The sequence below is a fragment of the Haliotis rufescens genome, unplaced genomic scaffold, assembly GCF_023055435.1.
Source record: "Haliotis rufescens isolate VD_foot unplaced genomic scaffold, xgHalRufe1.0.p SCAF_36, whole genome shotgun sequence".
Classification (NCBI taxonomy): Eukaryota; Metazoa; Mollusca; class Gastropoda; order Lepetellida; family Haliotidae; genus Haliotis; species Haliotis rufescens.
In genome coordinates this window covers 920,783-936,988 of record NW_025964068.1, presented here as the reverse complement: position 1 = coordinate 936,988, position 16,206 = coordinate 920,783, and the positions used below count along the sequence as shown (strand labels likewise).

At 39.5% G+C, this 16,206-nt stretch overlaps 1 protein-coding gene across 2 annotated transcripts in view; it reads left to right on the top strand.

Moving 5' to 3' along the window:
- LOC124119292 (tetratricopeptide repeat protein 28-like) overlaps nucleotides 1–16,206 on the top strand; it is a 309,240-nt gene that overhangs the window by 60,300 nt on the left and 232,734 nt on the right. For both annotated transcript variants that reach the window (XR_006858615.1, XM_046481753.2), the window contains exon 4: nucleotides 9,210–9,482. Coding sequence is in view for 1 of the 2 variants with exons in the window: in XM_046481753.2 (XP_046337709.1) it covers nucleotides 9,210–9,482 (273 nt within the window). In the remaining variant the exon portion in view is untranslated. The remainder of the gene's footprint in view (nucleotides 1–9,209; nucleotides 9,483–16,206) is intronic.

Here is a 16,206-nt window from a genome sequence, read left to right as displayed (position 1 = left end):
GATCAGCTATGAAGTCCTCAAAGCCTGCTACAGCCTGATAGCTTGGCTATGGATTCCTACAAACCCAAACATGCTTAGGTAGTCCTCAAAGCCTGCTATAAGAATGGTTAATGATAGTCCATAATACCATTTAGAAATCTCTTGGTGATAATTGTGTTTAAAAACCTATGATCTCCATTTATTTTCAAGTTTTATCATCTAAAAAGCTGAATTCCGGCCAAATATGTCCATATTTATCAATTTTGCTGACCGCAATTATTCAACATTATGAAATGCCACGCTTTTCCGAAAATGAGCGTCTGCGAGCCATTGGTATGCTTGTAGCAGGATCAAGTGAACCTGATGTTGCAAGACAATTTAACGTCCAGAGAAACACCATTTGATGTTTATGCCAACGTTGGCAACAGACGAATGCAGTCAGAGACCACACGTAACCAATAATCGACAAGACAACTGGATTCGAACAACACACCTACGAAATCGATTCCAGCCAGCAACAGTGACTGCAAGAAGCATCCCTGGCCTTCAACGAAAATCTTCACAAACCGTACGTCGCCGCCTCAAGTGTGCATGGATTGTCGCCAGAAGATCCGCCAGACGTCCCATTTTGACAGGAAACCACCGTCAAGCACGTCTACAGTGGTGCAGACAGCGTCTAAGCTGGACGGTCATACAGTGGGGACAAGTTCTATTCACTGACGAGTCTCGTTTTCACCTCAGCCACAGCGATGGACGGATTCAAGTGTACCGACGTCGAGGTGAACGTTACGTCAATCGTTGTGTCATGGGAGAAGATCGGTTCGGGGGCGGCAGCATTATGGTATCAGGTTCGGATTACAGCAAGACAGAGGACCCGTTTGATAGTGGTAGAGGTAAATCTCAATGGAAAGCGCTACCGCGACGAGATCATCGGCCCTGTCGTTTTACCGTTTTTGCGTTGTCATGGCCCAGGCATTACCTTTCAACATGACAACGCCTGGCCTCATATTGCTCGACTTGTTCAGGATTTTCTTCAACAAAACAACGTGAATGTCATCCCCTTGCTGGCTCGCTCGTGTCAACCACGTGTTCCACAGACACTCTAGGAACTTCGAAACATGTTCCAGCAGATATGGACAGATATCCCACAGGACTTTGTGCGACACCTGGTTCATTCCATGAGACGAAGATGTGTTGCTTGCATCGCAACCAGAGGTGGACACACACGCTAGTGATTTGTAAATTGACATTTTGGCATGTTCATGTTGTTTTTTATGAAATCACGCATTTTACGAAGTCAGTATGACAAATCAAACCATTTGAACACTTACAGGAGTCCTTTATCTGTTGCAAACCGAAATTGTTTCAGATTTGGTAAAAAACATAACTTTGCATTAAATCTTATTCAATGTCACAGGAACTTTTGTTGTTCAGTACATAAAATCATGGCACATAGCATCATATGCCTATCTGAGCATGTTTGGGCTTGCAGGAATCCTTAGCCAAGCTATCAGGCTATAGCAGGCTTTGAGGACTTCATATATATGAACAAGAATCAGATTCATTCCATTTTCATTACATTTCAATGATAGGCCTAATCTATGATATCAATACTAGTATTCAGAGACCTAATTTTATAAATACGTGATTTTAATCTCAATAAAATCATTCCATCTTTAAGAAGAAAACATAGATTTGACCATTGTTGACTCTCAGAGCTGATGTCCAATGCTCTTCTGCCTCCCATGTTTCATTATGCACACTGGGATTACAGGGGTCAACTGTGTGGGGTGGGGTGAGGGTGTGTCTGGCGGGCCTTATGCTGAAGAGGATTTGTCTGGCAATGGGTATTTTATAATAAGTAGAGTGTAATAGTTCATTTTATGTTGGTTCCATGTGATACCTCCAATGTTTAAGCCTTTTGCAGAGGAAGATTTGTCTGGTGTGGCTCATTCTGTACTCTGTGATATGAACCTGTTCATTTAAACTTACCTTATTGTGGTACAATTGATATATATTCCAGCCCAATTTTACCCGTGTATACCTGAAGGGTCAACTTTTTGTGTGTGTCTGGCGGGCCTTATGCAGAAGATTATTTGTCTGGCAATGGGTATTGTGCAATAAGTAGAGTGCAATTGTTCATTTTATGTTGGTTTTATGTAGTACCTCCAATGTTTAACCCAGCCCAAATTTTGGGACCCTCTCTGGGGGGGTATGGGGGACCTTTTGCAGAGGAAAATTTGTCAGGTATGGGTCGTTTTGTACTCAGTAACATGTACCTGTTCATCTAAACTTACTTTCATCTGGTACTTTGAATGTATACTCTAGTCAAATTTTACCAGAGTGTCCACTGAGTGCATTAAGGGTCAACATTTGGGGTTGTCTGGCGGGCCTTATGCAGAAGACGATTTGGCTGGCAATGGGTATTTTATACTTAGTAGAGTGTAATAGTTCATTTTATGTTGATTTCATGTGGTACCTCCAATGTTTGATCCAGCCCTTGAATAGTCCCTTCTTTTGGGGGGCCAGGGGCCACACGCAGCAGGGGGTCCCCAGCAGACATCCATATATGAATATGTTGGGTTACACAGTAAATGTTCCTGTGTTCGGATATTGGTACCTTGTTCGTTTGACCAAAGTGCTCTGGGCTGCCGGTCTAACAGGCTCATTACCCTGGAGCCATGACATCTATATGCCTTGAAATTCTTAATTGCTGTTATTTATAAGATGCTAATCCTAAGTGTTAATCCCCATTTTTGTGTACATCGACCGTCTGCCATCCTGAACGAGATGTGCAAGTATGTCACTGATGAATTACTGCTTACATTTGTATTTATCACTTACTAAATGTCAGGTGACCTTGGCTATTTAAGCCTTGGTCCAGAGAGATTAAAAAAAGAGAAAAGAAAGGTCTTACCCTTAGCCTAGATAGGGATAGGCTGGGTGCTCCGGGGCACCTAGACAACAACCACTACCACTATGTGCTGACCTGGCACATAGTGTCTTTTGTATGTATATATCTACATGTATAAAGTAAAACTGTATATGCCGCAAGCCATCGTCTCCAAGTTGTCACTTCCTACTGAGAACCATACGTCGGCTCCTTGCTTATACAAGTATGCAAATTATTCATTAATCAACGTCAGACCATGCTCGTTGTTATAACTATCAGGGCTTATTACTGTTAAGTGTTGGCTTCCAGATGTCCATAACTATCAGTGCTAATTACTGTAACGTGTTGGCTTCCAGTTGTCCATAACTATCAGGGCTAATTACTGTAACGTGTTGGCTTCCAGTTGTCCATAACTATCAGCGCTAATTACTGTAATGTGTTGGCTTCCAGTTGTCCATAACTATCAGCGCTAATTACTGTAACGTGTTGGCTTCCAGTTGTCCATAACTATCAGCGCTAATTACTGTAACGTGTTGGCTTCCAGTTGTCCATAACTATCAGGGCTAATTACTGTAACGTGTTGGCTTCCAGTTGTCCATAACTATCAGGGCTAATTACTGTAACGTGTTGGCTTCCAGATGTCCATAACTATCAGCGCTAATTACTGTAACGTGTTGGCTTCCAGTTGTCCATAACTATCAGGGATAATTACTGTAACGTGTTGGCTTCCAGTTGTCCATAACTATCAGGGCTAATTACTGTAACGTGTTGGCTTCCAGTTGTCCATAACTATCAGCGCTAATTACTGTAACGTGTTGGCTTCCAGTTGTCCATAACTATCAGGGCTAATTACTGTAACGTGTTGGCTTCCAGTTGTCCATAACTATCAGGGCTAATTACTGTAACGTGTTGGCTTCCAGTTGTCCATAACTATCAGCGCTAATTACTGTAACGTGTTGGCTTCCAGTTGTCCATAACTATCAGCGCTAATTACTGTAACGTGTTGGCTTCCAGTTGTCCATAACTATCAGCGCTAATTACTGTAACGTGTTGGCTTCCAGATGTCCATAACTATCAGCGCTAATTACTGTAACGTGTTGGCTTCCAGTTGTCCATAATTATCAGGGCTAATTACTGTAACGTGTTGGCTTCCAGTTGTCCATAACTATCAGCGCTAATTACTGTAACGTGTTGGCTTCCAGTTGTCCATAACTATCAGCGCTAATTACTGTAACGTGTTGGCTTCCAGTTGTCCATAACTATCAGCGCTAATTACTGTAACGTGTTGGCTTCCAGTTGTCCATAACTATCAGCGCTAATTACTGTAACGTGTTGGCTTCCAGTTGTCCATAACTATCAGCGCTAATTACTGTAACGTGTTGGCTTCCAGTTGTCCATAACTATCAGTGCTAATTACTGTAACGTGTTGGCTTCCAGATGTCCATAACTATCAGCGCTAATTACTGTAACGTGTTGGCTTCCAGTTGTCCATAACTATCAGCGGTAATTACTGTAACGTGTTGGCTTCCAGTTGTCCATAACTATCAGCGCTAATTACTGTAACGTGTTGGCTTCCAGTTGTCCATAACTATCAGGGCTAATTACTGTAACGTGTTGGCTTCCAGTTGTCCATAACTATCAGGGCTAATTACTGTAACGTGTTGGCTTCCAGATGTCCATAACTATCAGCGCTAATTACTGTAACGTGTTGGCTTCCAGTTGTCCATAACTATCAGGGATAATTACTGTAACGTGTTGGCTTCCAGTTGTCCATAACTATCAGGGCTAATTACTGTAACGTGTTGGCTTCCAGTTGTCCATAACTATCAGCGCTAATTACTGTAACGTGTTGGCTTCCAGTTGTCCATAACTATCAGGGCTAATTACTGTAACGTGTTGGCTTCCAGTTGTCCATAACTATCAGGGCTAATTACTGTAACGTGTTGGCTTCCAGTTGTCCATAACTATCAGCGCTAATTACTGTAACGTGTTGGCTTCCAGTTGTCCATAACTATCAGCGCTAATTACTGTAACGTGTTGGCTTCCAGTTGTCCATAACTATCAGCGCTAATTACTGTAACGTGTTGGCTTCCAGATGTCCATAACTATCAGCGCTAATTACTGTAACGTGTTGGCTTCCAGTTGTCCATAATTATCAGGGCTAATTACTGTAACGTGTTGGCTTCCAGTTGTCCATAACTATCAGCGCTAATTACTGTAACGTGTTGGCTTCCAGTTGTCCATAACTATCAGCGCTAATTACTGTAACGTGTTGGCTTCCAGTTGTCCATAACTATCAGCGCTAATTACTGTAACGTGTTGGCTTCCAGTTGTCCATAACTATCAGCGCTAATTACTGTAACGTGTTGGCTTCCAGTTGTCCATAACTATCAGCGCTAATTACTGTAACGTGTTGGCTTCCAGTTGTCCATAACTATCAGCGCTAATTACTGTAACGTGTTGGCTTCCAGATGTCCATAACTATCATCGCTAATTACTGTAACGTGTTGGCTTCCAGTTGTCCATAACTATCAGCGCTAATTACTGTAACGTGTTGGCTTCCAGTTGTCCATAACTATCAGCGCTAATTACTGTAAAGTGTTGGCTTCCAGTTGTCCATAACTATCAGGGCTAATTACTGTAACGTGTTGGCTTCCAGTTGTCCATAACTATCAGGGCTAATTACTGTAACGTGTTGGCTTCCAGTTGTCCATAACTATCAGGGCTAATTACTGTAACGTGTTGGCTTCCAGTTGTCCATAACTATCAGGGCTAATTACTGTAACGTGTTTGCTTCCAGTTGTTCATAACTATCAGGGCTAATTACTGTAACGTGTTGGCTTCCAGTTGTCCATAACTATCAGGGCTTATTACTGTAACGTGTTGGCGTCCAGTTGTCCATAACCATCAGGGCTAATTACTGTAACGTGTTGGCTTCCAGTTGTCCATAACTATCAGCGCTAATTACTGTAACGTGTTGGCTTCCAGTTGTCCATAACTATCAGGGCTTATTACTGTAACGTGTTGGCTTCCAGTTGTCCATAACTATCAGGGCTAATTACTGTAACGTGTTGGCTTCCAGTTGTCCATAACTATCAGGGCTTATTACTGTAACGTGTTGGCTTCCAGTTGTCCATAACTATCAGGGCTAATTACTGTAACAGTTGTCCATAACTATCAGGGCTAATTACTGTAACGTGTTGGCTTCCAGTTGTCCATAACTATCAGGGCTTATTACTGTAACGTGTTGGCTTCCAGTTGTCCATAACTATCAGGGCTAATTACTGTAACGTGTTGGCTTCCAGTTGTCCATAACTATCAGGGCTAATTACTGTAACGTGTTGGCTTCCAGTTGTTCATAACTATCAGGGCTAATTACTGTAACGTGTTGGCTTCCAGTTGTCCATAACTATCAGGGCTTATTACTGTAACGTGTTGGCGTCCAGTTGTCCATAACCATCAGGGCTAATTACTGTAACGTGTTGGCTTCCAGTTGTCCATAACTATCAGGGCTAATTACTGTAACGTGTTGGCTTCCAGTTGTCCATAACTATCAGCGCTAATTACTGTAACGTGTTGGCTTCCAGATGTCCATAACTATCATCGCTAATTACTGTAACGTGTTGGCTTCCAGTTGTCCATAACTATCAGCGCTAATTACTGTAACGTGTTGGCTTCCAGTTGTCCATAACTATCAGCGCTAATTACTGTAACGTGTTGGCTTCCAGTTGTCCATAACTATCAGCGCTAATTACTGTAACGTGTTGGCTTCCAGTTGTCCATAACTATCAGGGCTAATTACTGTAACGTGTTGGCTTCCAGTTGTCCATAACTATCAGCGCTAATTACTGTAACGTGTTGGCTTCCAGATGTCCATAACTATCAGCGCTAATTACTGTAACGTGTTGGCTTCCAGTTGTCCATAACTATCAGCGCTAATTACTGTAACGTGTTGGCTTCCAGTTGTCCATAACTATCAGCGCTAATTACTGTAACGTGTTGGCTTCCAGTTGTCCATAACTATCGGTGCTATTATTGATTTTCAAAAGGCCTTCGATGCAGTCAATAGATCAGTCCTTAAAATTTCAAGCAACTAGGTATAATACTTTTCATGAAGAATAAACTTGAAATTATTGATCGTGGAAATTGGTATAATCAATAGTGGAACGATTCCAGTCTCACAAATGGTAACAAACTTAGAACATATAGGTTATTTAAGACTACACTAAATGTTTCTCATTATGTACTTTGTTGGTTAAATTAAGATGTGGCACTCTACCTTTTGAAATAGAATAAGGCTGCTTTTCTTGTCCAAAAAATCTCTTAGAAAACAGAATATGTAAATTCTGTACCCCCTCTGCTATGAAGGATGAAGTGCATTTTCTGTCCTCATGTGAGCATTATGCTGACATGAGGCAACCTTTATTTGACCTTGTTATGCATATGAACCCGCTATTCACACTAACGTTAGCCATTCACCAATTTACATTTATTATGTCAAATAAAGAATTATGCCATCATTTAGCCACATATGTTTAATTTTCATATAAACGAAACAGAAAACAGTACAACTAAATTATGATAATATGACATTTGTAATTTTCCTTAAACCTAATAACTAATATTCACATCTTCAAGGAGGGTACTGAATGTTTTTGTTCTGTTATTTTAATTAATGCCTTTTATGAAAAACAGAAATAGTGTTCCAAAATAAAAAGGGTTTTATCATTATTTGCCATGTCTCATAAGCCAGTAATTGCTGGGAATTGTTTTTATGTTGTGTTTTATATATTGGTTTATTTTTAATGTACACTTTGTGATATATCTTATCTTATCTCTGTCATCTTCTAATGATTCTTGTTTTTGTGTGATGTGACAAGAATTTTAGCGATGATGTAATTGAGTTAATATTCTTAGAATTCTACACAATGTAGCTATTGTTTGAATTTGGCATTTATGCTCAGCCATTTCTACATGTGTGATTATGACATTTTATATGCAGCTTGTATGTGTTATGCAGAATAACATTTAGGTTTTGGGCATATTTTAATATTTGATTAATCTATGACCTTTGCCTTTACATACCCCTGTTTATCTTGTGTTATTGCATTCTTTTACATTTCTCACATATGACACAACTAATTGGTAAACATATCACATCAGCTGTCTGTTTATTCAGTTTCCGGAGCATAACTTCAAAACCTTTAAATATTTCAATTTGAAACTTGCTACCTAGATCATTCTAGTGGTGATCTGGTTCCTTTTGATGATTTTAGATTTATATTTTTCTATTTTATCTTTTTTTTTCATGAAGATAAGCTGGACTTAAACTGAAAATAAGGGTAGTGCTCGTTTCCGGAGCAGAGCTCCAAAACCGCTTTATATTTCTTGATGAAACATTCTATACGGAAATGATGATTTTGGATATTGAAAATTACTGAACAGCATTGTTTTATTCTTCACTGAATTGAAGGTATCCAATGGCAGTGAACCAAAAGTGGGGTATAAGTAGCCAAACTTCATATCCAAATTGCACCAGACTGGTAGATATTTCATCACCTGATGACTCTTGTTTAAATATATATATCAATAAGTGAGTGAACATATTAGGCATCAGTATGATTTGGGTTATAAAAGGAAATTGCGACAAGAAACGGTATTCCTCTACGGCATATACATCGGTTGATGTTTTGGTTTTGCTGGATTGAAGTTCACAATTAAGACCAGACGTCAAACTTCCATTCATTGGAAATGTTCGCAAAGGGGACGTTAAGCCACCATTAACACAATAATATCCATATCATAAGGCTGATGAATCATTAATCACCTTTGATAAGTTCCTGATGAACTATGAGCAACAAATCATTCAAACCTGAAGAGACTTGAACGTGGCCATGCTAATCTGTCCAAATTCAATGAGATACTGCAGAACAATACTGAGACCACAACCATCCACCTTCGATCAGGTAGCCTGATGCCTCCGAAGAAGAAGTATCGAAACCTAGACCGAAGAGAAATCTTCTTGCCAGCTAGACATGATCACAATTCCGTTTCATATCTACATGTAGTTGGACTGTCAATTATGTTCATGTACATGTTAGATTAAAACTGGACAAACAGTCTCTTTTAACTGGGGACATTTTGTAAAATTGTGAAATAATTACTTTGACAGTCTCACCTGCAAACAAGACAAGCTCATTTTTTCTTCCAAAGGATCGTTCCATTCAGTCACTGTGTACAGTTAACACCAAACAGCTTCAAATGTCCAACAAATATATCTTTCAACAGCTAATATAATTGTTTTCCAATGTCAATAATCAGTGTGTTGATATTTCAGATAAGCTGGCTCCCACCTTCCTGCAGCTGGAGAAGTTAAGACTCCACAGAAGTCCTTTCGTCATCATTTCTGTGATCGGGCAAGAACTCTTGGCAGCCGGAAACTATGAGTCTTCTTTATTGATGCTAGAATCAGCCTTGCACATTGGAACATGCAGTCTCAAATTGAAAGGTTCAGTGTTCTCAGCACTGAGCAGTGCATACTGGGCAATGAACAACATGGACAAGGCCATCTACCATATGCAACAAGACCTGGCTGTATCAAAGTCTTTAGGTAGGATATATTGTTTGTATCTTGCTTTAAAATCAAACCTTTTAGCTATTAGCTTGTTATTGTCATTTTCTAACACATGTAATATTTAGGATTTCACTTTCTTAGTAAAGTAGAAATTCTGGTACTTCTTTGGTTGGAGCCCCATCAGAGGTTTGAACCCACACTCTTTTTGACAACCTGACTTTGTGTCCTGGCGATCAGGTGGCTTACTCTGAGAGTGTGATTTTGAATCCTGGATGGGACAGATGTTAGATTTGACAACTTTCTGAAAAGCTTTGTCTATTCAATTTCTAACATTATGTTTCAATTTTTTACTGACATTTTGACATTTGTTAAAGCCCCACCCTGACTATAAATAACCAGTAAGGTGACGGTGTTTCAGTTTCAAACAGTGACTGGCAACGTAAACACATACAAGTGTCGAGAGAAGCTTTTTGAGAACTGTACATAAACAAGATCACCAAAGACCTTTTTATCAACTTGAATGACAAGCTTTGGATACCACACATGGCTCCATATCTTGATATAACTCAATAAATCTTCTGTAGGTTTTATCATAAAAAAATCAAATCGGTCGTGTTTGAGCATCTGCATCAATCATAGTGGATGGAGCTTATTTAGGGTTGTACTATAAATAGCAAAGTTCATGGTTGTGTACATGTTACACATCTGATGCATTTGTAGTCAAATTGGATTGTGGTGTATATATTATACGTCAGAACAGCAACACAACAACAATTTCACAAGAATAACAATTTAAACTGATATAAGGTTAAGATAAGGGATCTCTGTTTATTTTTCGGATCTGGTAGGAGTCTTGCCCAAAAATACTTAATTAAGTTCATATTTTATCTCACTCTAAGCAATTCATCCTTTCTTTGATCCCGGTATAGAAAAATTCTTAAAACAGGTTTCCACCTTCAAAACATATCTCACACAAACATATCCCTGTCGTTACCATGGTCACCCCACAAACAATGGGTCGAACTCTTCCTGAATCCTGTGCGACCTGATCACATTACATATCCAGCACACTTATTCTCTTTCTAATCATCTTGGTGTTTGAATTATAGAGCCCCGTGAAGATCCGTTTAGAATTGGTTTTCAGCAACCCATGCTTGTCGTAAGAGGCAACTAACGGTCGGGTGGTCAGGCTCGCTGACTTGGTTGATGCATGTCATCGTATCTCAATTGCGTGGATCGATGCTCATGATATCTAGCACTGGATTGTCGGTCCAGACTCGATTATTTAATACCCGATACCATATAGCTGGAATATTGCTGAGTGCAGCATTAAACAACAAGGAAACAAATAATTATAGAGAATTATATACTCACTGCCAAAAGAAACGCGGACCATAATATATAGAGAAGTATATATGTTTAGAGATGTTTCCAATGTGCACTAATAAATGACAAAACTAACAATCAGTCAAGTATTACAACAGAGTGTCTTTATTGTTATCACGATATACTGCACATGATTTCCAAATTTAAACGCTAATCCTGCTAGTCATAGATCTATGACGTCACATGTGACGTGTTCATGAGCGTTGGTTCACACAACACACAAGTAGCTATATCTTATATCTCTTAAATATGAGTAGTTCTTCATATATTAACCAACATTTAAACCATGGCTCCTTTGTCTTTCACCGTGGTCTAACTGACTTGTTACGTGGAGAGAAAAAGAAGTTCCACCATTGCTAAGTGCTCTTTATCATTTATCTTGATGATAAATTTCATGAATTTTTGTTGTTGTCACCAGCAAGATTCAAATCCACGAAGTCTGCACGGAAGGTTAATGAATGTAGTTTCTTGCCATGGTGACATGGGAGAAACTGTATGAAACATTCGTGACCAACTCCGGGACAAGCCGAATAGCGACTCGAGCCCCTCTCAAGGCCATTTATGCGACCGGGTTCCGTCTTAGCGCAAACGGGCATATCTGAAACAATTGTCAATTTGTTGCGCTCATGGTTCACATATATTGCTCCATATATAATATATATTTGAAACTTGAAGTACTTGAAATCATACGGGCATTCTGATTGGTTTGTCGTATTTTCGCACATAACATTCATCGATAGGGGGACGAGTCTTCTTGCAGGTTATGGAAAGGGGCGAGTGGTGACGAATGTGTATGAAATTAACTCCTACATATTTACTTACATCAGGACTAATGGCTTATCCATATATGAACTGTGATATATGTTTTATGCATTTTTATACAGTATGTTACTCTAAGTATTCTAGTATCTGTGCATTACTTGTGATTTGGTAGCTTTTCCTTCAATGAATGAACAGATAGAAAAGAAATTACTATTGATCTTGATCATGGCTAAGTTTGCTCATAATAGGCCCATCAACATGGGCAAGTAATATTTAGGTGACTGATTAATGTGCTCGAGTTGGTCGAAAATGAATTGTATACTTGCCCTGGGACATGCATTTCATAACCCATTTAAGCAAAGTGCAAGGTGCACGTGCTTTACGACCATACAACATTTAGGATGGAGATTGTTGTAATTGCCCACGTTCATTGCTCCTATCTGTTTGGAGACGTTACAACAGCCAAGATTGACTTCATTTGCGTTCTCTCAGTTTGATATTTAAGCTGTGCTACAGATCATGTCTACCGCAATTAGTGTACATTGACACGTGATGGATTTTTGTGTGTGGAGCTTCGACCACGTGTTCGGCAAGAATGCAATATTTGATGTTCGTGTGCAATGTTGATTTACATATTATGTGTTAATACTTCTCTGATTTGTAAACAAACCTGATTATGCTGGATTCAAAACAAACTGAACTAATGTGAGCTGTTCGGTGCTCTTTACTATTTGGTTGGTTAGCAGGATTAATTATACATACTGCTGTAGCCGCTATGGCCATGCACCTGATGATATCAAGTTATACATCTAAGGATAGTGAGTTGGTGCATTTGAACACATTATATGTGCCCATTGATCTCTACATTCCTTCAATGTGCAGTTTCTTTAGCGAAATTCCTATTGCCACTACGAATGATGATCCTGTTCTTTGAACTGGTAAACAAATTTCACATTCAGTTCAAACTGGCAACGCAGATGCACTATCACAACTGGATCAACTTTCACTGAGAGAGTGGCAGCTTATTCTGGAGATATTTCAGTGGTTCTGCCAGCTCTACTGGATGCCAGAAGTTGGTCGATTTTGCAACCAGATACAGCTACTTCAGCCACACTTCAGGTGGCTATATCTGTCATTGACACACTTCATCTCTGTGTTTGTCACATCTTCAGAAATCTCTAATATCTAAAGAATATTCTCAAAGACTGGCTCGGACAACCATACAATATATACAGATTTATTTACATGAACATCATATATATAAGTACAGTAGAACATGGATATAATGAACTACAAGGGACCAGAGAAATCAGTTTGTTATATCCGTTGTTCGTTATACACGTTTTCGCTCAGAAACATCCGCCATCTTGGATAAGACAAAACACAATACACGTAATTGCAGTGTTACACGTGAAATCTTCATGGCCTAAATTCACTGCAAGTTCGTCAGCTTTGGTCTTCTTTTTTTTCGTGTCTAAACTGATAGCTTTCCTCTTATTATTGCCCTTCATGATAACATATGCAAGTGAACTGACACTTGGACACAATCTCGTAAATTGTACATGTTTAATGTTTGTTTTACAGACAAGATTACATGTACAGGTAAGATTAACATAATGCAAATTTAACAAGGTTTATCCGTCACCGCTGATTGTATTGATTCGCCGCCATTGTGTTGATTCGCCATTGATTGCGTACAGCCAATTGTCAGTGACACTTGACACTGAGTGAGATTTCTCAGTTCGCTATACATGTCACTAATTAGTGATAGATGGGCTTGTCGGTGATCAGATATCAGTTCGCTTTAGAGAGTTTGTTATATACGTAAATTTTATATGATATTATATAGGAGATTTTTTAACAGTTTGTTGTATCCGTTAGATGAACTTACACCATCTGGATTTGCACTACTTTGTAGAAGTGAGTTAAGAGGCAGGGATTATTTGGCATTATCTTTGACATACCTGCAATAGAAATTGCATAGGCCGAGAAATGAACAAACATCTTTTTGTGATCTAGGTACTGGAAAGCTTTTTACTGCCTCTATCTTACAGTTGTCTACTTGCACACCATTCTTGGAGAGAACATGTCCTAAATAGAGTACCTTTTCAGTAGCAGATTGCATTTTGATGGTTTTAGAGTAAGACTGGCCTCTCGTAGAAGCTGGAACAATTGCTGTAGATGTGCAAGGTGGTCATCAAAAGATTTGCTAAACTAGATAATATCATTAATATAAACTAGGGCTGTTTTCCAGAGTATTTTGCGAAGGACTTCTGTCATTAGTTGCTGAAAACACATTGGCGAGGTTTGATAAACCCTGTGGTAACCGCTTGAACTCGTACAACCCTTGGTGAGTGATGAAAGCAGTCTTGTGCTTAGAATCTTCATGTAAAGGAATTTGAAAAAAAACATTTGTAGTAAAGATGTTTGCCTTGGCATCAGCGATACTGTCTATGACATCTTCAAGAACTGGTAGAGGCCATGACATCAGGACCGTGACAGAATTTAGTTTGTGATAATCACAAACAAACCTGAAAGAGCCATCGCGTTTCTTAACGAGAATAATTGGTGCAGCGTACTGAGACTTAGATTCTTCGATCAAATCATTGTCTAAGAACTCTCGAATTAACTGTTCGGTTGCCTTTCTGTTATAGGCGACTGACGATATGGCCGACATTTGACTGGTGGTGTTTCACCTGTTTCAATGTGATGATAATGAAGATTTGTCTCACCTAGTTCCGTCAATCTTTGGCAAACACATCGCGGTGTTGACCGAGGAACTGCAACAATCTTTGTTTTTGGTCTGGTGTGAGATCTGCTTGGGATAGGTCAAAACCAAGGTCCAGGGCAATCCTGACATAATCAGTTGTCATCTGTGGTGACTGTGTTTACTGTTGCATTTTCCATAGGATCAATATCATAAACACAGTCAGTCAATGTAACTATAATTACCAAAAACTGTGTTATTGGCGATGACTTTTTCCACGTGTGAGGGATTAATAAGTCTAAAGATACCGTGGGTGTTTTTTGCTATGCATAGGGTTCTACCTCCTGCTACTTTATTATATTGGATTAAAGACACTATCGGTTCGATAAGGACCAAGGAGCCATTTCTGACATGGGGAAGGATGATTGGGACGTGCATCTCACTGTTGGGGGGTACAATAACTTTGTCAGTTGTACGTACTAAACAAGAGACATTTTGACTTGAACTGTTGATAAAATTCACATACATCCTATCTGAACTGCTGTTGAGAATAAGGGCGCTACAAGAGAAGTCTATCACAGCATCATTTTCCTGAAGGAAGTCTGTACCTAGGATAACAGAGTGATGTAACCTAGAGAGTACATAAATTTTTTGTGAGAAATCCTTACCTTCAATGGAAAACAGTAACACAAGACACCCTAGAACTGAGTGGATCTCACCCCCTACTCCTGTCACATTAGAGATGTTTGAACTCTCATATGTATGGTTAGGGTAGGCTAGTTTAACAAACTTTTGTGAAACACATGAGATTGATGCACCTGTATCGACCAAACAATTTGTATGATATGTACTCATGTTGGCCTTGACAAGGTTTTTTGTCAAAGGTGCAATTAAAGAGACACTTGGGATTTCACTCTGTTTGGAGTTACTATCCAAAGCAAACCTTACCTCCTGTTTAGCCATATTCAAGATGTAGCAATATACTATGAAATAACCAAAAGTATAGAACAAAGTTATCAACAATGTAAGCGATACTTACAATCTTTGATGAACTTGAATCTCCTGGAGGAAGCTGTCTCTTTCCACTGTTCAGTCTTGGTGTTGATGCTGGTTCACCATAAAATCAGTAAACTGATGTGTTCATATAGCAAATTTATGGTGCACTAGGTCTCTTGGTCGAAATTGTAAGGATTCTCCTCCAACTATCATGTTCTGACTAAAAGGGGTAGCTTAGCCAGGTAGAACAAGAGACGATTAGTACAATATACACAGATTTATTTACATGAACATCATATATATAAGTAGCTAACAAATATATATAACAATGGTGAGCATACATAGACTTCCCAGGGACTGAGCATGTTCCTAGGAAGGCGAGAGCAAGTCTGAAGACGCTTACTCACTTATATTGGAGATTTAACGTGCGCTTTCCGACTGCAAGCGTATGTCACACACGGGCCCGGCCAGGCCATTTAATGTGTTTCCGAAAAGAGGAAAAGTGAGTTTGTGCAACCCAGGAGGGGGGCTCTAGGGGTTGCTTATATAGTAATTTTGAAATTTTGAGATTTGGAATGAATGCCAAGAGTGGGTGGAGGACGAACTAAGGGAGCTGTGTGTGTTTGGTGGTTGTTAGATTAGGTAGTTTTGGTTTTTATCCCCCGCCGGGCCAGAAATGGCCGAAGGGGGATTATGTCGTGGCGCAGTCCATCCTTCCGTCTGTCTGTCCCACAGAGGGTGCTAAGCTTGTGAAATCAACTCCTCCTACAGTTTCCAGAGAATATCCCTGACACTCTACACACAAGATGTCGACATGTTGATGATACGCATATCCCAGTCCCGTTTCATTTCGACTAATTTTGACAGAGTTACTGCCCCTATTTTACGGAGCTTCATTTGCCTTATTGT